Source organism: Dermacentor variabilis, chromosome 2 (genome assembly GCF_050947875.1).
Source record: "Dermacentor variabilis isolate Ectoservices chromosome 2, ASM5094787v1, whole genome shotgun sequence".
Taxonomy (NCBI): domain Eukaryota; kingdom Metazoa; phylum Arthropoda; class Arachnida; order Ixodida; family Ixodidae; genus Dermacentor; species Dermacentor variabilis.
In genome coordinates this window covers 45,818,067-45,843,628 of record NC_134569.1, presented here as the reverse complement: position 1 = coordinate 45,843,628, position 25,562 = coordinate 45,818,067, and the positions used below count along the sequence as shown (strand labels likewise).

Here is a 25,562-nt window from a genome sequence, read left to right as displayed (position 1 = left end):
TATACATATAGCAGATCGCAAACGTCGTCGAAGTTGCTTGCTTTGATTGCGTCACGTCGATTCTCTGCTCTTTTGTTGTCTTGACATTACACAAAGAGTGCCGAATTTTCCCGCTGTGCGTGCTGGTGGAGCACCGCCTGAAAATGAGTCGCTGAGGTGAAAAACCATCGAGTATAGTGAGGAAAAATAAATTATATTGTTGTTTGTCGATAAAAATTAATTACTTACGTTTCTGAGCTATTTAGGTGCTGTATATTTTTTTCTCCATGCTTGCAAACCGGGTGTACGCTGCTGCAGCTAAAGGGACAGAGATGATAAAGATTTTGTTTATTGGCGGTACCATAAGGCTCCACTTTGTTCATATTCTTGGTGCTCACTGTAACCTACATTTCCGAGTTTGTGTACGAGTGGATGTGTGTGCGATTTCTTTCTTTTCGCACCTCGTTTGACCTCTTGTGATTTATCAAACCTGCAGTAGCATGACCAATTCTTTCACTCGGATAACCTCACCAGTTATCATTAATATTTATCTCACAAGCGCTCACGTCTTTTCACCTACCGGTTCATGTATATACGGTTTCCTTGTGCTACATTCATGGAATACGCAAGTTCGGCCAAGGTCGGTTCAGGGCCGAAACGTCGAAAATTTGTTGTTTTTCAACGCGTTTTTCAACACACACACACACACACACACACACACACACACACACACACACACACACACACACACACACACACACACACACACACACACACACACACACACACACACACACACACACACACACTGTTTCTTCATCTTTTTTATTTACGTGTTCAAAATTCTTGGCAGCGTTTTCTATTTTACTTTTGTTAATACACGAATTATTGACAATTCTTTGGCAAGACAAACAGACAGCTGGTAAGTAACACAACATTGAGAAAAGCGCTTACTCGTCGAGAGAAAATAATTCTTTACAACACACTCAGAAGAAAGTGTAGCATACGTCCAGCGGCAACCACTGCAGTGGGATCGGAAAAATCCACTGCCATTCCATTAGTATTCACAGCAATGGCGACTAGTTGACGTACACTGTGTACTCGTGATGACTAGAACTCAACGTTTACAATCACCACTTTTGAATCAGACGACTGACGTGGCGACAGAACTGCGAGGTAAGCAACAAATACACAAGCCGTTGGCCTGCCGCTACGCGTTTCTTACTGTAGTCGAACAAGACAGGAAAAAAAAAAGAAGAGAGAAAGAAGATCGATGTAAAGTATAACGGCAAAGAAAGAAAGAAAAAAAATCTTGGCGAACAGAAAGTATATAGAACCGCACTCCCACAGGCCGCAGGTAATCGGACGCATCGTGTTACACGAGACAGCCAACTTCACACAATGTTTTTATTTTCTTCAATTCGTTTTCTTTCCTTCTTCCTTAAAGACAATGTGTTCCTCGGCGAGTGACCCCCCTTGTTCCGTATCGGGTAAGTATGTCTGTTTCTATGTTCTTTCGAGGGCCGATCTCGGAGATAGTGGACTAAAAAAAATGTGGGCCATTCCCGTGGGTATATGTGCAGTCTAAAAATGTGGGCAGACCCCTTTTCAGCTGCCTCGGGATTACTTTAGCTGAATTACTTCAACAGGCTGACATATCACTTGTACGATAACAAACCATTATTAACAAAGTTACGCCAATTAGTTTCTTTCTTTACTCTTTATTTTTATTATAAACTCCAGTACGCGACTGCATATGCCGGGTCATGATTAAGTCAAGCGGAAATTCCGTGACTGTACTAGACACTGCGTCTAGCGCACAACGCTAAGACAAGGACAGAGTGAAAACCGACGAAGACAGGCGTGCTAGTCACTTGAGAGCCGCCCTTAAAATGTGCTGTCAAATACATTGCCGTCGCACAATTAGTTTTGTTTAGCATAGTGCGCGAAGATTTTGGTATAAAAATAATAAGCTGCAAGCTAGACTTTTACAAACACGTCGGGAAGGGATATATCCCGAAAGCGGTGCCAGTATTCGTTCTCACGTGTTGAAATTTCGTTCCGCAATTTCAACATGTGCCCAAAATGAATTATTTGACGGTGATTAGTGGAAAGCGTAGCTCCGCTATCTGCCGAAGACGACTTCTAAAGGCGTCAGTCGCGTTTCGATTGGGCCTGAATACAAAAACGCCCGTGTACCAAACTTTAAGGAACCACGGATGTATTAAGCATCCAGCAGCCTCTCCCTTGTTCTGGGACGTTGCACTGACTGACTGACTGACTAACTGACTGACTGACTGACTGACTGACTGACTGACTGACTCACTCACTCACTCACTCACTCACTCACTCACTCACTCACTCACTCACTCACTCACTCACTCACTCACTCACTCACTCACTCACTCACTCACTCACTCACTCACTCACTCAATTTTTATTGCAATTTTCGCTATCTGACTGGTCAATATTGCCACAGCTCTACTGCCGATAACGGTTTCTTGCAATCGTGCTCCAAAGAGTTAGTTTGTTTTCCAGAATGTAAAAAGCGAAAGTGCGCGACACCCACGACGCGCACATTGTCATTTACTTTTGCTTTCATTCAGAGAGCTGACACATAACCTTTGGGCATCGGGCGTCTGCGGGCAGCTATATCACCCTCGGCGCCGGAAGGCGTCAGCGAGCAGTGCCTGACCTCAGCCGCTCGTTATACACAGCAGCACCTGCGACATTGAATGATTTGACTTGCAAACCCGGCACCGTCGGTGACGCTCGCTTCAATCTACTTGCTTCTTTTCCTGGCAAGGGCGATGCTCGACTTATTTTAATCGCTGCTTCAATTTAATACTAATTAGGTCGTTGAAGATTTCCCTCAAGGGATTAACTTTCGGACGCTGCTCTCGAGGACAGTTTTTTGTACACTTGTACACTCCCTATTATTATTTCATGGCTTTCAGTTACGAAAATTTATTAATTCTTTTCTAATCTAGGAAGTTCCATAGACCATCTTATAACGCAACTTTTCGTCTACCTATAAATCTAAGCATGCGTGCCGTTTGTTTTCGAAGGAAGCTTACATTCTTAAATTGCTGGCTCCCCACACCAGCCAGACGGCGCTGTGATTCTTTCGTTTATCACACCGGTTTGGTGATACCTTGCCGCTAGGAGTGCGAAAAAAAAAATCAAAATCAAACGACGTTTTAAGTGCGAAGAGAGGCACCCATATCACATGCATGTTTCACTCCTCGTCTGAGTATTAAGCCCAGCTCATAACCCAAAGCTTAGCAAAAGGTTCGTTGTGGCGCCTTCGAGCGGCGATATCGGGCGCTCTTCCCTCGCGATAAGCGATCGGAAGTATTATAGCGAACGTATGTAAACCACGTCTTTCCGATTGCACTTCCTCCGCACGCCACGCTATGCGTTCTGGCGCTGCTGTCGAATATGGGAAGCTTTAACGCAGTGGGCAAATCAGCTCTGCGGAAACCCACAGGGTGAAGGAAATTTCACGATAGGGAAACACGTCATCCGCTTGAGAATAGTGCGAAGCTTTCAGGGTCAGTGTGCCTGCGTCGGTGTCGATCCCTGCGGTTCGAGTTGTCAATCAATTGGGCCTCGCCTTGCGATCTATTAGCCTCCTTGCCTAGCGGAGATGACAGAGCGACCGTCCCGCCAGAAAGCCATTGGCCCCGAGTTCGATCCCCCGACCAGAACAAAATTTTCTTCAACTGCGGATCTTCCTTTCTGAGAAATCCCTATGGATTTCCTCGCATAGCTTCGTGCTAACTCTCAAATGGACAAAATCCCCCCCTCCCCCCCTTTCTTGAACGCAGTGTGCCTACACGGAAATTTGCGTTCTCTGGCTCCATAGCGCGCAAGCTCGGAGCGCCGATTGCGTATGCATCTCACATGACACGTTCGATAGACGCCCCCCTATAGAGAGACGCGCACGAACCCCGCGCGTTGGCATCGCGCCGTTCTTTCGCCGTTAACCTTCGCAGACTCTCGCGGCGAGATGCCGTGTGCACACGTGACGACATATAGATCGCGACATTCCGCGAGCAGCCTCTGCGCCCGTATGCAGACGCGGCACGTCGCCGGTGCTTGTTTTGCGAGCGCGCACTGCACAGCACAGCTGCGCCGGCCGTGCGCTTGCCGCGGCGTCTTGGCATTCCATTGTGTGTGTGTGTGTGCGCGCGCGCGCGCTCTTCGAGAAAGATCGGCGCATTGGGGAGCCGAGCCACGCGGCGTCTTGAAGCGCGTGTTTCACAAGATGTCACTCGTGACGCCCGAAAGGGCGCCCGAGGTGCAGCGGCAGCCGCCACGAAGCCGGCGATATCCTTACGGGTTGGGTGGGCGACCCGTGACCTTTGTTCGCGAAGGACGACGGCGCTGATCTGCGACGGCGCTGATCTGCCGGGAACGCGAGCTCGCCGCACGCGCGCGCGCGCTGCGCGAGGAGTGACAAACAACAGGAACTCGCTCTTTGAAATTTACGTGAGCGACGAGGTTTTACAAGCACGCCCACGATAGTGTATTTTTGTATCAGACCCTTTCTTTTTATGTTTACAAATGGAGTTCGCGAAGGAGTTCCGGTTAAGCCCTCTGAACAACGCAAGTTACAGTAGCACATATAGAACTCTCCCAGCTGGCACCAGCTTTGCTGTAGAGTTAGAATGTCTGAAAAGTGAATTTTAGTATACAACGAGAAAGCTGCATGAATGAGCTCGATGCACGGAGCACGTTCCTTATACTTGAACAAATCAAGAGCAGAGAGAGAGAGAGAGAGAGAGAGAGAGAGAGAGAGAGAGAGAAATTTAATGATACAAATTATGCAGAGAGGTCGGCCTGAGGTATATCCCTCTAGCCAGCTACTCTGCACTGGGAGACGGGGAAGAAGGAAAGAAACAGGGAAGAAAGAGAAGCATGATGGGTGACAATGGCAAGAACATGTGCCAATAGTATAGTATAGGACCAAAATACTCCTTTTTTTTTTTGCTTGGCTAACTTGACTATCACAAATGCACGTACGAAAGTTTTCTGGAGCCATGAACGCACTGCTGCCACAGCGCGGACAAAAATGTTCAGCATGCGTGACATCGCGCATCCTATACAATTTCGGTTACCATTGACATATCAATAGGAAAGCGATCACTCTATTCGAACTCGCTGTTCTTCATTTCTTTCTCTTCTCTTTAATGTGTATGATAATCACTAGTGGCTTCAAGCGAGGAAGGGTCGGCTCACATTTGAATCGAAACGAAAATCTACATTTTTTTTCTTCAAATGTTAGAAGATCGGGGTTCGAAGGAAGGCTGCAGGAACACGGCATTGTGTCTCAGCCGCTGACTTCGGCGCACGAATATGTCTCAAGAATGATGATGTTGATCGTCGATGCTGACGCCCTTTTCGACAAACACTTTAAGCGTTACGACAACTGCCATCATTTCGTTCCTTCGCTTTAAATAAGGCGTGCGAGCGAGGCCAGCCTAAGTAATTTGCATATGCGACGTGGCCGACACTCTCGACAGTAGAGCTTGGCAAGCGAGTACTACATTTTCGACACTTAGTCGGCACTTAGTGCTGCGTTATGAGTGTTTTGGTCAGAACCAAAACACTGCTATAAAGCAAGTACGAAGTTTGGATAAGTTTCGTAAATGCGTCTGTTATAAGAAGGAACTACTCCCTGAACGTTGCTAATTAAAGCTTGTGGAAATATAACTTCGTGAAAATGTTGCCCATTGAGTCACGTTGGTGTACTGCAGTGAAGTTTAAAAAGATTTCGAAGGGGTAATGCCCAAAATTCTTGTAGATGCATGAGAACGAGGTAAAACTATAAAAAGAACATCATAAACATGTGTCAGAACGTTGTACAATGACATTAATATTAGAAAAACGTTTTGTGCCTGTAATGCCCACGTGACTTGCGCAGAGGCTCATCGGTATATTGTGCGTACTATGGGCGAGGTATATACACACTACTGCCTTACTGAGAAAGCTGTTGCTCACGATGCAGCGTGCCCCACGCCGCAGACTCCTGTGCAGCCACGGTTCTCAAATGCACCAACTGCCTTAGGTCCCATGATGCTTCCTCGAAGGACTGCCCCAAAATGAAGAAGGAAAAGGCGGTCTTGAAGCAGATGGCAAGAGACCGCTAGTCTCGTCGGGAAGCTGCTGAAGCCGTTAGAAAGCGACGCTCCCGACGCCGTCGGGCTTCAAAGAACGTTGATGCCTCTGTGAAGAGTACGCCACATCCAACAGCACCTTTTCCTCTGCCCCCTAGGCCTGGCCGAATCCAATAGAAATCAATCTGACGAGAAGGTCATGGTGGAGAACAATGAAACTTGATCCGCACTAGTAAATCCGCAGCAGAAGCCAAAACCACAGCGGAAGTCACAACCAAAGCCACAGCCGATGCCACAGCTGATGCCACAGCCAATGCCACAGCCGGAGCCGGAGCCACTTCAAATGATACAGCGCACCGCTGTAGAGTGCTCAGCGCGGGTTCCTGACAAATTGCCCGAAGAAGACCGGCAAATGGTTATGATGCTCCGGTCCCTGATGAATACTTTTCGAATGCTCTTGAATAATATGCATACACTGTCAGCGCGGAGTGCAGTGCAAGTGCTGGATGTTCTCAATTCAGTGCTTGCAAGTCTACAGTAAACATCAAGGCTCACCCGCAGCATTTTACCACTGGCCCCTTGATCTTCCCAGATGGCTTCAATGCACATCACCAGATGTTGGGAAGCACCAAGATTAGCCTCAGATAGCAGGATGACGGGAGCCGAATGTATGGGCGGGGCACTTGCTTGCACTTGACTGATTTCAAGACGTTTTGCTGCGTGCACACACAGTGTTCACTCTCTCCCGCTTTCCTCTTTCTGCTCCCCCTTTCCCTTCCCCACTGTAGGGTAGCAAACCGGGCGCTCATTCGGTTGACCTTCCTACAATTATTCTGCTTGCTTTCTGTCTCTCTGAGTAACGGCAACCTTTTATATACCACCGTTTACCATGTTCCCCATAGAGCTGCCTCTGAGCTGACCTTTACTATAGAAGTTGCTAAATATATTGCGAGTATCGTCGACATGAAGTACGATTCGGGCACTGAAACGCGGCGAAACGAGGCTACTGCTGCTAATAAAGCATCTATTAAAAAACAAGGCAGCATTTGTCGATACGCGTGGCAAAATCAAAGCGTCCGGCTACTTTGGGGTGCACGATCGTTAACTCTGCTATAAATTACGTGGCTTAGAGACATTAAAGAACAGCAGTAGACTAGCTCAGATGAGTGAACTATTATTTCACGGCCCTGTTCACTTGTCTAGAGAAGTTTGATTGTTGGCGGGGAAAATGATATCCAACTTCTCCCGTCTTGAAATTCGCGCCGTGGTTTGTGACGTCAAAAACATCAAGCTTTTCTTTTTCTCTCTCTCTCTCTTTCTGCGTGTTTATACCGGTTTTCTAATTCGTCTAGATCGTCCTTATGCTTTGCAATAAGAGTGTAGAAGTATCACATTTACAGTGATTTATAGTGTGACTACCTAGCACAACCTACTGCACTCAAGTAAAGAAAGACTGCGGCAAGGCAATAACGTCCCGCCCCGCGGTGCGTCTTTCGTGACTTCAGGAATACTTTTCTCCCAATACTACCGAGACCGCATTAAGTTGTCGTGCAGCGTAAACCGCTGAAAGTGTCTGTCAAGGTTACCATTCTTGTTTTTTTTTTTTCTGGCGAATTAAAACCAAAAACCAAGAACGCGACAGACCCCGCTCGTGAAGATAGCCGACCCGACAGGATCATACACAAGCTGTTTTCTGTGGTATAAACACAGTGGGGCAACGGACATCTCAACATAGGCGTGATTTTCTTTTTTCTCGCGCCAGCGTTGCGCGTTCGCCCCCTGTGCTGCACTTTCTCTATTCCTTCTATCTTCCGCTTTTCCCTTTTAAGTGCAGCGGAGCAAACCGGATACTCCCAGCTGGCTAACCTCCCTGCATTTCCGTTTATTCATTTCTCTATCTTCTTCAACATGCAGAAGAAGAGAACGAAAATCTTCCATCATACAGTTGTCGATGATCTCGGAAGGCTTCAACGCCGCCTCATACACGGCAGCATCGCAATATGTTTAGCGCGTGACCTTGTCTGTCGATGTGTCGCTTATTCTTAAATGTCACCGCTGTGAGCGGAAGAGGCACGCTGCCGCCGCACCATGCGCCCCACCGTGCTACACATAGATTCGCCAAAACAAAAAGGTACATCCCTATTCTGTACCACTCCCACGGTATAGGGAATATAGGGCTAGGCAATCGATCGATTAGCGTCTGATTATAATCGATTACAAAATTAATCACGACAAGCTCTTTTATCGCGATTAATATCTTAAGGCTAAACCCTATGAGAGCAATTTTGTGCGTGACGGCGACGAGCGACGCCTTCGAGCAATGAAACGGGCCGTCGCTTGAACAGATCGCTCGGTCTTGTCCCTCGGTCACTCGGTTTTGGAAACCTAAAATTCGTTGGCCGTCGCCTGGAAATGCTATGAGCGACTAGCCCATAGCGCGAAGCCGGAACTGGATGTGCATCACTCAAGTATACCACCGATTGTTGCACGAAACGAGCAAACGATTGAATTTTTATACGTGCAAGGATAAGAACCTATACTGCAAGACCTTCAGGTATATCTTATGCTGCTTTTTACAGTAAGACACATCAACTTGATTAATAAAGCACGCGTCACGCCAGTTACGACGCGCATTTGCTGCCCTCATACTGGCAATTAACACCGGCGAGACGTCGCTTGAAGTCATCGCTGGACTTGTAGGCGACGAGCGCATGCGGCAGCCACTTCTATCGCGTCACTTGTCGATGTTGCGCGTAAAATCGCTTGCATGGGGTAAATACTTTAAGCTTAACAAAGGGCAGCTGTAGGTAGTGTGGGAAAAAGCTTGCTTTCAAGGTTAGCCAATCAATTATCGGTCGAACAGATCGGTCGAACAGGTCCCGTATGTCCGGATGAGAAATTTGTATAGTTGCGAGAAGCAGCGCGAAAGAATCGTTAAACAGAGAATCGCGGTTGCAACACCGAAATGTCAACCGAGACCAGCATGAGACGTCGAAGAAGAGGCGAGTAGTAGGAATGTTCATTCGTGTTATACGATGCGATGGTGCGTTTAATAATAATTGGGGTTTTACGTGCCAAAACCACTTTCTGATTATGAGGCATGCCGTAGTGGAGGACTCCGGAAATTTCGACCACCTGGGGTTCTTTGACGTGCGCCTAAATCTAAGCACACGGGTGTTTTCGCATTTCGCCCCGATCGAAATGCGGCCGCCGTGGCCGGGATTCAATCCCGCGACCTCGTGTTCAGCAGCCCAACACCATAGCCACTGAGCAACCACGGCGGGTTCTTGTGCACTGAACTCTCGCCGTTTAGTACGCGTTTAAGTGAGAGGCGTCACGAAGGTAAATTCGCTCGCTGCTGCGGGCCCTATCTTGAAAGCGGTCGTCTTACGTGACGGACGCGTGCTGACGGACGGACGGACGGGTTCCTTCGAGGCATAGAAATGCTTACGCATTTAAAACGTAACTGCTGGCGTTCGGCGGAAAATGACGAGGAAAGCGCGCCAAGCCAGTTGTTAAATCGTTCGATCCCGGAAGTAACTGACGACGACTTGGACCCCTTGCAGTGGTGGCGAGCTCGGGGCTCCCTTCTAGTGGACATAACCAAAGTTGTAAAGACGGTGATGCGTGTCCGCAGACAACATCAACGCCACGCGAGCGCGCCTACTTTGACTGTTAACATTACTGCTAACAAGCAAAGGAACTCTCTGTTGCCACATAATGTTCACGAGTTTCCTTGCCTCCAGTGTTGGACCTGTGATTGCGTTCGACTGACATGCTTGCATCTCGTTTGAGCAGAGTGCCGTTCAAATAACAATGAACAAATTGTCGATTCAAATCGCACGGTTCTTTCGTTCTTCAACGTGCATGTATCGTGAGAAATTGCCTGCTTTGATATTTCTCGCTTACGTAGGTAAACCCACAAATCCGATTAACTGATTATTCAATCGATTAAGGTATATTGATTAATCGGGTTACATTTTTTAATCGAATCGGAGCCCTATAATGGGGAATCGATCGAAGCCGCAAGAAAATCGTGTCTTTCGACTGGTGTACACGAAGCAACTTCGTAACAGGCGCCACCTATAATGGTGGAAGCGAGCATAATTAGCGAGGGCGGCCCCCCTATGACAAAGATTTCGAACGATCGAAAAAAGGGGTCGCTTGGTCTGTTGCCTGCCAAGGTCACGAAAAAGAAAATCTAATTATATAATCCATCACGGAAGTATTTGTTTTCATGGATGTAAAACGCAAGAACACCCTCTGTATGCTGACATATATATGATCGTGTTTGACGGTGAGTCGTTCCCAGCCGTTCGATATAGGACGCAGAACGGGCAGGCCCACTTGTTCCCAATTACCATCCACCTTTCTCGTGTCGTGAGTCGATAGGTGAAATCTTGACGGATCCATCGCCCGGTGGCTTCGTTTCCAGTGGCGTAAAAAGCGAAGGAACGTCTCGGACGCTCACATAAAAGCGAGCGTTCTTTTGACGGCCCGAACACAGGCTCGTATCTGAAGCAGCCCATGCGTTGGCATATGAAATCACGCCCTCTCTGCCGTAAGCTGAACAGTGCAGGTGCAGAGCGCTCAGAAGCCACAACGGACAGCGGAGAAAGGAGGCCGAGATCGTGCCTGTCGCAGCGCGGGGAAGCATAATCGAAGGCCATAAATTTAGGATGAGAAAGGTCTCCGAGAGGGGGGCGGGGTCTCGGGGTCGAGAAAGCCACGAAGCATGCAGGGTACACGCTGTCCAAAAAAAGATAAAGAGCACGGGGTCAGGCCTATTGGGAAAGCGGCGGCACTTACAATTAACGACTGCGTATCTTCCAGCCGCTCAACATGAGCCGTGAAAGGATTGAAAAATTGCGCTCTCCGGACACTTAGTACCATGTTCTAGCTTAGTACCACTTAGTTCTACCTGCACTGTGCATTTTTACTGTACACATTAGAGAGGCCACATACACTGTACCGCGAAAACTTCATATTCCGACGCTAAGATTCGTCGTAAGTGTGATGTCATTTCACGAAGACAGTTTTTTGTTTCTTCCGGGCCTTTCTTCCGTCACCACAGGGTTTGTCTTTCACGAGAATGCACCGACAAACTTACGATAGGTGTCGCCGGCTCGTTCTAGACGACAAAAGTGAGCTCGTGAGGAACACCTTTCTGTCGCTACGACGGCAAATTTTATTGGGGGAGCATCAATGGGCGTTCGGAATTATTTCTGCCGTTACAAGAAAGCTTTCCGTTGCATTCCTCGTCACAGCACCAACTAAGTTATTGAAACTTCCTTTCACTAAGCACGAACCAAAATCTCGCCAAGGCAGCACGCAGTTAGGGCTAATTGGTCCGTCACACTTGGGAATTAAGTATCGGGAAACTTGAGAGACCTTAACCGATGCACTATGTGTTTTGTATCCTCGTCTTTCTACATAACGCTGCGCAGTTTTCCAGTGTGACAACCCTCGTTGCAGTTAGTAAACAACAGTCTGCCTTTCACCATCCGGCAAATGGCTGCATCGAACAAAGGGAAGAGCGATCGGCTCGCTCGGAATCGTTCGGGAATCTGCAGAAAGGGTTGTCAAAGCGCGCCAGCGCAGAAGTGGCGTGGGGGAACCGAGCGCCGCTCCCGCGGCGTGCAGCTGTGTGTACGGGACGAGCGCGCGATGATCGAGGCCTCGTCGTCGCCCGAGGAGGGCTCGCGCTTCGGTCCCACCGGTGCTTGGGGCGCAGGTATGGGCGGCGGAAGGGCGAGTCCCTCCACCCCCCCCCCCCCCCCGCCGCTGCCGTTGGTCGCGATCGATCGGCGTGAGAGGCAGGAGGAATCCAAATAAAGCAGCGCACGTGGGCCGCCGACGCCCAGGTCCCGCGTGCGGCACGGCACACGCCCTTGCGCGCGGCGCACGGCGGCGGCGACGCCGGTCTCCCCTCTCCGGAAGGGTCGCCCCCGCACGTGCACGCACGCGGGGCGCCGGTCACTGGCGGCAACGCAGTGCGCCCGGCTTCGAAGAGTAAAAAAATCGACAACGGGCTGGTCCCGTTCCTTCATCTCGAGTCCTCGCTCTTGCTCGTGGCACGCCGCAGGAGTCGCCGGCGACGAGCCAGCGCACCCCGTCACTTTTCAAACTGCTGCGGCAGCAAGCCGCCCCCGAAAAGACGATGATGACCGAGTCGAGCGGGAAAGTGCCGTTATTACCACATCTCAAGCGCAACTCCTGCTCTGAAACATATACAGCAGCACGCTTGAAGTCGCCGTCTCGAGATCAGATGCCATTAATCCTGAGAATCTGATTTTCCAAGTCACGAGGCCGGCCGCCACTGAGGCGAGAAATCGGCTGGACCATCTTACGAGCCGAAGAAATTGCCCGGCTGCATGGTTAAACAGGAATCGCAACATGCATGAGGCGACTTAGGTACGACTTGCTTTCTCGGAACTGCTAACTCGGAGTGACGATGACAACAGCGAAAAGCGAGCGAGCGCTGCTGCGCAAGGGTCGCACGTGCGCGGGTTGAAACGGAGTAATATGTAAGCCGAAGACGCTGGCCACTTGCCCGTCGCTGCAATCTAAAAAAAAGAAAATAATAATAACAATAAATAAGAATAAATCATGGGGTTTTACGTGCGAAAACCACGATTTCATTATGAGGCACCGCCTCACCGCAGTCTACTATACAGCCAACCTGCTCGCTGGAGTACAGCCGGACTGCACTCTCATCCGCTTCTGACGTGTACAGTTCGTCCACAGCAACGGCAATGATTCCGCAGACACGAGACACGACTGCCGGCATAGTTGAGACGCCGGGAAGCCCGACCGCCAGAGCTCACGCAATGGCTCCATCGTTCGTACATCGTCACGCCAGGGCTTGATGCCGAAACTACCACCATTTCAGAAAGCACGTTTAAAAGCTCGTTTCGTACACTGAATGCACGCGCCGTGCATGAACGCATTAGCAATGCACACACATACGCATGGCGTTCGCAGAGTCGGATCCAGAGCACTTTCGGAGGCGAATATCAGTTTTCTTCGCACAGCATACCGTTCCGCTATTCTATGTCTCCCCTGCCCCCTTGCCCCCTCCCCACCGTAAGCTAGCCAAATGGGAATATTTCTGATCGACTTTTCTCTGTTTAACTTTTGTACCATACCAAAATTCAGATAAACCGCTTCGAAAAATCGAGATTATACTGCATTACATAAGAGTTCGCGTATCGTGGAGATGGTATCGTAGTATCGTAAGACGAAGAGGACTCACGTGGAAGTAGCCGCCAGCTTTAGCATGCGCACCGTTTAGATTATTAGCGGTTTCAAACTCGTGTTAGACACCGGACCGGAAACATTGTGCACAGCCTCAGACGGGCCGCACTGTGCCTTGCTCAAGGGGCGGCGGTGCAATCGGCTGTTTTAAGGTACCTGGACTCTAAGACATGTTCTACGGTGCCTAAACGTTCAGAAGGGTATAGTGGTCTTCACGAACTCGGCGGGCCGTTCACATGCAGTCCCACGATGATTCTGATGATTTCTATTGGCATCCCATTCGAAACGGGGTGGCAGGAAATAGTCACTTACCAGTCTGCTTAAGCTCACGACGTATTACATACGTGTATAGTAGTCTAGCATTTTGCCTATCTCTCCTCGATACTTCTCTATTCGTTAAAACCTCTATATATACAGGGTGTCCCACATAACTTGAGTCAAGAATTTAAAAATGAAAGACGCGTCGGAAGCGAATTGAACTGAACGCATACTATTAGCAATAGCCTAATTAATGCGGAAACGGTTTTGTTTTCTTCATAACTCGCTAATTAGTTAAGTTTAATTACCCAAATTTTTAATTACTGGCTGAGGACCCCAAGTACGATATGCAGATTTGTAGGCCCCTTCGGAAACCACCGAATGAGTTGTTTCCTTTACGATACGTCTCACGCAGTCCTTTTTTTCCAGGTTGCAAAGAAAGCCTGAGAAATATGAAACAAGCCCCATGACGGTGCGCTTGCGCAGTGGTATCGTGATGCACTCATGCGCGCGTTCGGTGAACAAGGCCGGCTCCCGTCGGATGACGGCGAGAAGTCATGCTGCTGGCCGAGGGCTACCGATGAGATAAAGAACGCCCTGCCGCTTCCTCGTCTCCAGTCACGATGCAGCCGACCTTGTTTACCGAACGCGCGCTTGAGACCAGCACAATACCACTGCGCAAACGCTCCGTCACGTGGATTTTTTTTTTTTCATATTTCGTGGGCCTTCTTTGTAACCCGGAAAAAAGGACTACGTGAGACGTATCGTACAGAAAACAACTCGACCGGTGGTTTCTGAAGGTGCTCCACAAACCTGCGTGTCATACTTGGGGTCCTCAACCAATAATTAAAAAGTTGGGTAATTAAACGTAAATAATTAGTGAGCTATGGGGGAAAAATTGTGCGAGTCACTATAGGCCAGTGCGAATAGTATGCGTTCGGTTCAGTTCGCTTCCGACGCGCCTTTCATTTTTAAGTTCTTGGCTCAGATTACGTGGGACACCCTGTATCTTGCACAGTATGCCTGTATGGACTTTGGTTCTATCAATTTCTTCCCTGCATTTTTTTCTTCCCAGCAATACTCTAAATGTCTCTTGCTTGTCTCGACTCCTGACCAGTTGATGCTTCCATCCGATTTGAATCCCAGCGCTCCTGGAAGGTGGACCTTCCATGCGGGTCTTGCTGGGTGAATAGCTTGGCATTCCATTACGATGTGCTGAGTCATTTCCGGATTTGTGCTGCAGAAGACGCATGTCTCGTCCTGTTGCGAATATTTGGCAAGGCATGTTTTCGTATTCAGGCAGCCAACTCGGGCCTCAAATAGCAAGGCACTTGCCTTAGTGTTATAGTACAGATTTGTCTTTCGAATTTTTTCTTGTAATTCTTGTAAATACCTACGCTCTTCTTTGTATCCAATCTTTGCATCCAATCTACTGTCTTTGTTTCTCTCACTTTCGTTCAGATGACTCCTGGTTGTCTATTTACACTTTCAATTACCCTGTATTTGGTTGCCAACTTTCTTTACCTCTTTCTCCACTCTGTGCCCACGCTTTCTAGGTACAGATGATATCTGCGCGCTTTGTCCGGCCATTTCTTGTCATCCACGTTTCTGACCCTTGTTTGAAAACTAGTTTTGCTCTGTGCTTCTCCGACTTCAAGAGAGCCCCACCCATTTCACCCTTCACTGCCTCATTTGTGGTTTCACCACGGGCTGTCAACGCCAATCGGCGTATCGATCCTTGTTTGATTTCCAACTCCGACGAGACGTCTTATTTTAAGCACATAATACATTTGCGAATGACACCGTTACTTCCTTCCGAATTCTTCGCACCGCCTCATATCTATTGTAGCACCGCAGTGGTCCGTTTCATTACCACTGCCATTCCGCTTCCCGTTCATTTCCTTCCCGCGTGTTCAATCCCGGCGCCATCTACCGGCGTCAAGACGAGGCCTATCTGACTCCACGTGGATTCCCCGATGATACACGACCTCGTTTCCTCCACCGCCGTGCGCGGCCTCAACGACACAGCAGGTTGAACGTGCGGTTTCAGCCATCGTGCGCGCCAAAAGCGCGACCAAACGGAGACAAGTGTGCGCTCGCTCGCGATGTCTTTCTAGCTCGCGGCGAATGTCTAAAGAACACAACAATGAGCCATTCGTCATCGGTGCGGACAGACGGGTCGCTTCTGCTGCCGCTCCGCCGACCGCGTGCGTCTGCACAGCCGGTGGCGGTCGCGGCGACATTCAGCAGCGCACCCCGGCGCCAGGCGTGCTGCTGCTGCTGCTGCTGCTGCCTTGCCATACGCTTCGCCTTTTCAGCGGCCGTGGCATAGCTAGGCTGAAGTAGCAGGGCCGAGGAATCGCCCCGGAAGACCGCTGTGCTGCGCTCACAATGGGATGCAGACAACGGCCATGTCTCGAATTGTGCCGCTCGCGCGGTTTCCCGCTCGTCGACTGGGCTTCATTGCGAAAAAGACACTTCATTGTGTGTAATTTGTCGATAATTCAGCCTGAATATTGTGGCTGCACGTAATAGTGAAGATGTCGATGAAAAGCACACACATTTTACATGCTTCGTGTCTTTTATACCGTGGAGGGGGAAACGGACAAGAGCGCTGACTCGCCTATGTTGCAACGCATTGGGCGCGTCAAACCATTGTCTCATAGATGCATCGCTCCTAACTTTCCATAGCGCTCTCTTCCTCCCGCCTTTGTAACATGCGTTCTCCGTTTTCTTTCTTCACTAGATGTCAGCACTGCTGGCGTAAAGTTAGCACTGAATGTGCGCGCCGCGGTATGGTCCCTAGCCGCGGTGCAGACAGGGCAGGAAGTAAACTCGGCCATTGCGGGAGAAAAAACGGTGCAGTATGTAGGGCCATGTCATCACAGCAAAAGCGGCGGCCATCGCCTGAGGCGCGTCATCGAAGTGCATTTCTCGTTAGTTGTCTGCAGCATTGCCGCGCCTGAGAGCTGCGGCGTTGCCGGTGTTCCGAGAGGGCACAGGAGACACGGCAGTGTAGGGGTGCCAAAGTGACAGTGACCTTAAATGGGTTGCAATGCCACTGATGTGTTCATCCGAGAATATGGAATCGGTAGGACATTATAAAGTTAGACTGCTTTATCAGCCCAGCCGACACTCCGCGCTCTGTACCATGTCGACATTCACACAAATGTCAACAAAATCGACACGTCCCACATGCCACTAACAGCTTGCCTTGAAAAAAAGTGGCAGCTCAAGTAGCGAACTATATGCTGGGGAATTATTCGCATAATAACTTGTTAACCAACTATGTGGAAGCGTCATGTGAAACCAGGAGACAGGAAAGAAGGAAGTCTCTTGCAACGATGAGCGTTGCGGCATTGCTATAAAGAAATAGTATGCTTCATGCTTCACGGTCTTTAGCTGCGTTCGTTGGCAGAGAAGGGGAATGCTCTACAATATCACTTTTTGCTTCTATAATTGCTGTACAGTTATTGCGACATCTGCCCCGTGTAGTTCAGGTGTCGCGTCTCTCCGAGTCCACGCGAGTCATGTCCCAGACGACGCGCTGTGCTCAGCTGCGCTCAGACATTTTATCAGATACCCCGCACAGCAAGTCGCGGCACTGTTTTTTAGGTAATTGGCGACAGAAGCGTGATCTGCTTCAATACATTACTTATGAAGTCAATCAGTCTAAACATCCACAAATAACTTATCGGATTTGTGCAAAAACTGTCGTAATACTTCTTCCTTATTGCATATTACGTTTAATGTCACGTGTGACGGTGTCAACTGTTTCGCGACAATACAATGCAACATGTCATGGCACACTCCCATTGCAGCGATGGCCACGTCGAATAATGCGGCGACATGCTGGGGGTGTAGGAACCCTGTCCTCCCCCTCCCTTCCCAAAGAGTGCGGATTTCTTTTCTTTTTTTTTCTGTGACGATGTGACTGGCGAAAGCCGCCTCTACGCCGCTGTCAAGACACGTGAGCGCTCTCCTTTTTCGACCGGCTCCCGACAATGTCACGTGACGCTTTCCAGCGATTCCCGCTGTTATACTCTCTGAGCCGCGACTGCATCGCGAGGTGTTCCTCTCAGCTCGTACAGCTTCCCGGTGCCTCATTCGTAGAAGTCGGTTGAAACGACCGACGCTGAAACCGAAAGGTCGCAGGCTCGAAACCGGCTGTCGAGCTTTCTTGGCTTAATGGCTTACAGTTAGTCACAATGATTGGCGTTGCCACGGAAGCACGATAACAACTGGCACTGCGGAGCCGGCTGACGCAGCAACTGAGCCGCGTGTACACCGGCTTTCGCTGAAATTGGTCTCCCTGTATTCCAAGCAGTCTTTCGAAACTCCGCGCGCCCTGCTGTAACGTCCTCCTCGGATGCTTATTTCCGAGAGCATTATAATTTGCTTTTTGGCGTATCTTAGAAATTTCGGATCGCTTGAAATTCGCCCCAAGATACCTACTGCATTCCGGCTCGCTTCTTCAGACATTTGTGTACGACACAGCTGCCGTGTCTAACTGGTTTTTCTGGCAGGAAACATACGATGCGAACACCGTCATTAGGAGCGTGATATTAAGGCCCTCTTGCTGGGATAATGTAACGATTCTATTCTAACTGTATTCATTTTCGCGTTTTCTCACTGATATGAACTATCATCAGCGTTGGCCAGCCATGAACCTAGATAGGGGAATGGATGCAAGCGAATAAATCAAATAAAGAATAAAAGTAAAAAAAAATATCAGGCCCATACTAAATGAAGCTTAGAACGACAGAAAGCTGAGCTAGTTGGTAAGGATTCATTATGCAAAAGAGAGGTGAGGTGTGCAGACAGGACACAGGGTAGAGAAGTGGACGGCGTTCGTGTTGTCTTCTATACCCTGTGTCGTGTCTGCACGCCTCACCTCTTTTTTGCATAACCATACTAAATATTCATGTCCGAGCCTACAATTACAAACTACCATAGGTCGCACATTAGGTGTTCATGTTTGTATTAGCGTTGTAGTGCGTTCTCATGTGTGCAGATACGTCAGCCGCCTCGTCTGCAAAACTGCCAACTTGTGTGCACGTTTTCGGACTCGTTTGTGTGCTTCCACTTGTTCACAGAACTATGTGCGTCGTGCGACTCTCTTCCGTGCCTTCCATTACTCCTGTGGGGAACTTCGTAAATGTTCGTGCTTATTTGACTGTCTTCAGTGTTTTTAGTTTTATTTGTACTGCGACCTCCATATCCCTCCTTTAGATCAATAATAATGGGCTATACATGTCGGTCTTACGCCCAACGCGTGCATGCCGGCACACGACATTGCAATGGGTTGCACTCGATCGCCTAATAATGACGCGGGCCAAGCTGGAGCCCTTTCAGCTCATGTTACCTTTATTTTCCATTTATCACGACTCGCATGATTCGCGTCATCGTCGATTCGTACGGGAAAAAATAAAAATAATTGAAGTGTTTTTATTTACTACAGAAAACTGGGCAGAAGCAGGCTTCCCCACACAATGATGTTTATTGTGGAGAAGCCAGCGTTGACAAATACCGTTACAGAAACGGGTCGCGAAAAAGCGCTCAGGCTTTATTTTAGCACACCCATATTAGGGCGTTTACGCGTCATCGTCACTAGCCTGTTTGAGTCCACTGCAGAATGAAGGCCTCTGGCATGGTGGAGTCCAGTCTAGCCCTGTGCTACTACAACCGACTTTATCCCCCATGCTTGGAACTTTCCTAATCTCGTCATTCTATACTTGATCCTATCTGCCAACATGGGAATGCGATTCCTTCCCATTCGCACAAATTTTACTTTTATAACGTAACGCCTGCTCTGCACATTGTGTGACCCCCCCCCCCCCGCGACCGCCATTTCCTGCTATCCGGACTTGTTCACGGGTTCCACTACCTGCCGCGCGAAAGCCGCGTATTCCGAGAGGTACGAATGCAAGATACCACCTTGCGCCGTGCTTTGCGTGATTGGTTAAGAACCGGGGGCGTCCAAAGTTTATCTGGAGCCCTCCATTACGCCGTCTCTCAGAGTCTGTGTTGCTTAGGTACGTGGAACAAAAATCGATCAGTTAATTTACATCATCTACCGGCGTTTGCTAATTCATATATATATATATATATATATATATATATATATATATATATATATATATATATATATATATATATATATATATATCCCTCTCTTAACGATGCACGTATCATCTGCCGTTATATTTCGCTCGTTGCGCGACCTTTAGGCTACAAGTTTCTTTCTTGTTCCCGCACTAGCAACTTTGTATAGTTCGGTAGTGACAGATCGCACCGACCGAGCACATGTGCACGGGTTCGAGGTCCGCATATGTTGAGAACACGTACACGTAGCGAACTTTTTAATGCGCGGACAAAGGAAAAGCGAGAATACAAGGCCTCGCCGTTCCTGCTCGCGCGCCTCTGGGGACACGCGTCACGGCGCTACAGAAGTCACTGTGAAGTTTGCCAAAGTCCGCGGTACAATTGTGGGCGACTCAATGGAAGCCTTAGCGAAACCCAAATTATGGGTAGCCGGCTCGGTGATAACGGCACGACGACGACCGATGTACGGCTCGAACACGTCACGAATCAGGGATTAAACGAGTACCAAAACGCCCTGTGATGGTTCACGCGGGTGGGCATGAAGCTGAGCTACACAGTTAGAACTTGAGGCGTTCTAAACATTTCCAGCGCTGCCTTTATCGACACTCCTCGAAGGACGGCATGAGGTATGCATGCCGCCACGGTCCACGCAAGTAAAGCGCTCAGTACGCACAGCTGTCGCTGCGAAATTATACGACGGTAGACTGCGGGACAACGAAGTCCCTCCTCCCAGAGGCTGCCGCTCGCGACGCGGTGACAACTTGATTCTCGAGAAACTGAGCGCCATTAGGAGCTCGCTGCGGTCAGCAGCTAGCGTTCTTGCATGTGCCTCCGGTAGCTCTGGTCCACAGTCAGCGGCCGGTAGCGAGCAAAAAAGTTGGAGAAGCCAATGAGCAACTCAGCGCGCGGGTGGTCACGTGCCACGCGCGCTCCCACGTCGGTCGACTGTCGGGGCAGTCACAGAAATGAAGGCGACAGCGCCAAGGAAAGCTGCTCCAGCTGCTAGCTCGGCGCCCGACGCAACAAAGATGCGGAGAAAAGACGCGCTTTCTTTGTCTTTTTGCCCGACCATTCCTATATATGAGCGACGTGTGTTGTCGGCGCGCGGAGGTGCGTCCACCTGGTCCAGTCATATAAGCGCCGTGACCGGCCGAAGCAGTACTCCCACTTCACGCGGAGTGCCACTATGCGCAGCAAGTGCAGCCTCTTGGTGTACACTTTTTTTCCGAAGCTGTATAGACGCAGGCATATGTGCAGATCCAAAGTTTCGCGGTACGCTGTGGACGTTATTTTCCGCCAAATCCGTGCCGTTGGCGACAACACGTGACCCGTTTGGGTGATGAATCATTCGAAAGATGACCGAGGCGGTGCGTTTTAATCAAGTTGTCCGTGGCTGTAGCAATACTTAATCTAATCCACTGCTGACACAGGGAAACGTGCGACACGGCAGATTACCCGCTCGTGGAATGACCAGAAACGCAACTACGTAAGCAGGAGTTATTGCGATTCGAATTAACGAATCTTCGACGGCGACAAAACTAAGTACACGCAATAATAGTCGTTCCTCGCCACGGACTCTTATACGGAAACAAAGAAATCCGAGATCAGAGGTACACGAGGCTCCATCCTTCTTTAATGCGTCCACGCCGGCTGCGTCAGCGACAAGTGTAATGTGCTACGCTTGAAGATAGAGCAAACTCGTCCGAAGCAGTAACAGGCCCCTTGTTTGTGTCTTTAATTCGAAACATTAATTTCCCCAGTGATCGCACAGAAAGTCCCCCCTCTGCATCCAGACGCCGACAAAGGCGCATTGACACGGAGAGAGAGAGCGTAAATCAGAGGAAAACGTTAAACGCCGACGAGGAAAGTGGTGCGAGGTCAAGTGATCGGATACCCTCATAGCGGAGCCGAGCGCCTCTGTAACGCTCGCTTCGGTTTCCTTCGAGCTACGCGCGGCCTTTTGACGCTTCCACGTTCTAGCCGTCATCAATTACGTGGAGGCAGCGACAAAGACCGCAGCGCGACGGGGAATCGCGGCGCGCGCGACCGCGGCTCTGCAGCGACATTCAGACAATGCGTCGCGCGAGCGAGTTCCTATGAAGCAGGTGCGCCGATTTAAAATAACAGCCACAGTGGTTCCGCATCGAGCAACGAAAACCGTTGTAGGGCCAGCTCATTTAAGTCGGACAGCCCAGACAGCCCATTTTAAGAATTCAGGATGGCGGACACAGACGCCATTCAAACCAGGCACACTGTCTAGGAGAACCCCCGTTGAGCATCAGCTCGCCTAACGCAGAGGCAAACACTGAGCCCACTTCACTAGTAGCTTCGTTTAAGCTGAACTCTATACAAGCAGGTCAAATCACATTCGGGCACACCCAGACCAACACTATACCATGTCAACATGTACTTTACTAAGCAAGTCGGTGCAACACTTTGCAAGTAGCTTCACCCAACCCACCCCAACACTTTGCCGACCAAATCACGTGTGTTCACATAAACATGATAACCGGATTCCTGGCCAACAAGCTGCCTCTACCGAACTTTGATTCACGTACACGTAGCTGTAGCCACCGAGGCTTTAGAATACACACGGATAGCGTGACTAAGATGGAGGTCGCTTGTCCACTGCCGTCACGTAGACGCGGACGAGAACTGGGCAGTGGGCCTAATGTGCCAAGCCATAGCGAGGCATAAGTACGAGTATGGTGCAGTAGAGCACAGTCATCAACAATGGACTTTCTCATGAAGACATGGCAAACCGCAGCTTTCATCTCTTGTCATGTGCAGAAGAGAAACTTTAACCAGGTCGATGACAACACAGAACTTGCATTCTAACACCTCTGCCAAAATCAGGCATTTATAAAGTGACATACCATATCTACACGAGTATAATGCAACATTTATTTAGGAATTCTTGGCCTCAGGACATGCTTCACGGTGCATTTGGGCTCATATAACGCGAATACAACATTTTTTTCCTTTCCTTTTTTTTTTTGACGTGGAAAGTACGTCAGCACTCACCCTTTCACATTATTGTGCAATGGCATCTCACAGTAACAGTGAATAAAGCCCTTAGGCCATGCACTTTTTAGTGTAGTTTTCTGTTTCTACAATAATAATTCCTGTTTCCATGGCAATCTTTATGAATATATGAGGGACCGAAAGCCCGCTCGCATTAGGTTTATGGTCGCATTATTTAAGTGCAAAGATGGTATGTGTTTTAAGGGGAGATGCACCTCTGAGACAAATTTTTGTTAAGAATAAAGCTAATTGGATTAAATCTATGCACAATACAGAGTTAATCCTATTTTTGATTAAGATTTTATTTTCTCAATACTTTATTTTTCTGTGCCCCCTCAACGTGGGAAAGCTAGGGACATTGGGTAAGGCCTAAAAGAGTCAGCATTATAAAACAGCCTAAAGTAGCGTTATAAAGAGCTGGTGCCGACCCAGCCAGGGCTAGAGTTCGCTTGTTGTTCAGGAACGCTCCCCATGTGGACAACACTTGTGGTTGGGAGCCTCATCGGTTGAGCATAAATTAAATGAAGCTACTATGCCACCATTGGAATAATTGTTTGCAGTCTTCTGGTTAAAGAACTGCTTGATTTTTTACACATGGAAAATAGAGTGCTGATGATTAACTTTGTAATCAAAATGTAAACAACAGTTTTTCAAAACAAAGAATTAATTTTTCGATCTACATGTGCCTTTAAAGCTGTGACATTTCACTAGCAATCTGTGCTTTTCACTTTTCAATGGTGGTTGCAAAATAATGTGTGCATGCACGCGCGCGCGCGCACGCACACACACACACACACGCACACGCACTAGAATACAACTGATTACTACTGTAGAGAAAAATACACAAGAAATTAACCTTAGAAAACCCAACATATCACTATTTTATAGGCCAAGTTTGACATCTCAAAATGCAGATTTGAGCATGGGATACTAAATGCAAAACTTATACACTAGCTTTTTGTAAAAGCTGGATTTACGTTTCAGCTGTGGATCATTATGAAATTGAATTACTAATTACTGAATATACTAATTAAGTTTTAGGTCAAATAATGTTTCACTATTTTTTTTCTGGTATGAATGTGCTCTCCAAGGCCAGGAATAAAGGTGAACTAGCTCTAACTTTCCTTGATATTGAATGGTGTTTGGACATTCTGTGGTTAAATTAAGTTCAGCTGTATTTCAAGATAACGTAAATTTGCAATTAAAACAAATTTTGTCTTTACTTCTCAATATGTAGGGATAAGAAAGTAGGCATTGAGGCATTTAAGCTCGGGTGCCCTCAGCTCAAGAAAGTAACAGGTGATATGGCACACAGGAGTGATTCAACTAACCCAGAACACTGAATGCAGGGACAGCTGTGTCAGTTTTCACAATTTATTAAATGAAAGAAAGTAGACGGCCAAGCTCAAAATTCTGGTTCCTTGTCTTTAAGCCTTGATTCTTTCACAAGCGGACCTCATTTCAATAAGTGCCATGGGTGCCAAATGAATGTACATCTTTGTTGTCATGCATATCAATAAGTATGCACAAGATAATGCTTCCTGCTACAACTAGCCTGAGTCCTTCCCTACTGCTGCCTGCTATGTAGTTCAAAGAATGCCCTTCTGGGCCTCTAATTCACAAAAAAAGTTCTTGCAATGCTGGACAAATTATTAGCAAAGGTGACTGGCCAATAGCAAGCAGCACTTAGAGAAAGAGCTTTGCTAAGTTGACCCTTGAAGTGTAGCGATCCAACCCCTTCTGTATGACTTGCAAATGCCAAGTGTGCTGATTTGAAGAAACAGTTTACTGTTTTCCTCGAGCGCTGTAATCACAAGTTCAATTTGAAAATGAAGAACTAGTCCAGACAATAATAGCTCCTTGTAGATGCTCTACTGCAATTGAGAGTGGCACAAAAGAGGAAAGTAGTCACCAATGATGTTTGTGATCGTTTATCTGATTCAAGCTTGCAAGTAGTTGAAATTTGTTCACTGCCCTATATTCATTCTTTAATGACTTGTTTCTTTGCAGTGGTCTTTAGACATTGCTTGCACCAAATAGACAATATTTACTGGTGGTCTTGGCAACCACCATGTATCTGGATGTCATCAGACTTGCAAGAGGAATAAACGAAGAAGAAAAAGTAAGACGGAAACCACTGTGACACGAGAAGAGGATAACAGAAGCACATGACACTTAACATTACTTTATAGTACATGACAACATTAGATGCAGCCACGTATATGGACAGTATGTGACCCATGATATTCCAGCGTATCAAAACACAATGGTGCAACGTCCTCCGATGGTGCAATGTCCTCCACCATATATTCAAGTCTGCAGTACAAATAAAACGCCAGTGGAAGACCCCAAAAGATGCAGCTTCTTGAAAGCACGTTCTGCGATCTGTGACAGCGATGAATAAAGCACCTAGTGGGCAGGGCTCACAAAGCCACTACACAGAAAGCCTATTCCTATCATAATTATGCCTTGGTCACTTCCTGCTGCTCGAACTTTGGGTAGACAGAGCAAACGTGGTCCCAGGTGATCTTTCCACGTACGAGGTCATGCACCAAGGGAGCAAGGTCTTCAATCTGCATAATGAACCAAACGCAGATTAGAATACACCTACTGCTCGGGTGTTACTGGCTCCTTAAAATGAGCCTACTTACCAACTGCTGGTGCATATACAGATGTGACTAGCCTAGTGCATGTTTTGCCTGATGCTATGCTTAGCTACAACACTTTAACAGTTTTAAACGACTGCAAGTAGGACAATTCCTACTCAGCTCTCATCTTGAATGGTGCCTAATTACATCCCATTTACAGAAGTATAAT

At 48.2% G+C, this 25,562-nt stretch overlaps 1 protein-coding gene and 2 long non-coding RNA genes across 3 annotated transcripts in view; 1 reads left to right on the top strand and 2 right to left on the bottom strand.

Moving 5' to 3' along the window:
- Positions 1 to 28: 28 nt before the first annotated feature.
- LOC142571752 (uncharacterized) lies at positions 29 to 6,808 on the bottom strand. The gene is made up of 3 exons (XR_012825946.1): positions 6,657 to 6,808; positions 229 to 297; positions 29 to 137 (listed from the first exon to the last, which is right to left on the bottom strand). It is a non-coding gene; the product is annotated as an uncharacterized LOC142571752 (long non-coding RNA).
- LOC142571750 (uncharacterized) lies at positions 1,016 to 25,091 on the top strand. The gene is made up of 2 exons (XR_012825945.1): positions 1,016 to 1,469; positions 24,756 to 25,091. It is a non-coding gene; the product is annotated as an uncharacterized LOC142571750 (long non-coding RNA).
- GlyRS (glycine--tRNA ligase) overlaps positions 25,023 to 25,562 on the bottom strand; it is a 29,601-nt gene continuing 29,061 nt past the window's right edge. Inside the window, exon 17 of the mRNA XM_075680327.1 lies at positions 25,023 to 25,318. Coding sequence (XP_075536442.1) covers positions 25,208 to 25,318 — 111 coding nt within the window. The 3' untranslated portion in view covers positions 25,023 to 25,207. The remainder of the gene's footprint in view (positions 25,319 to 25,562) is intronic.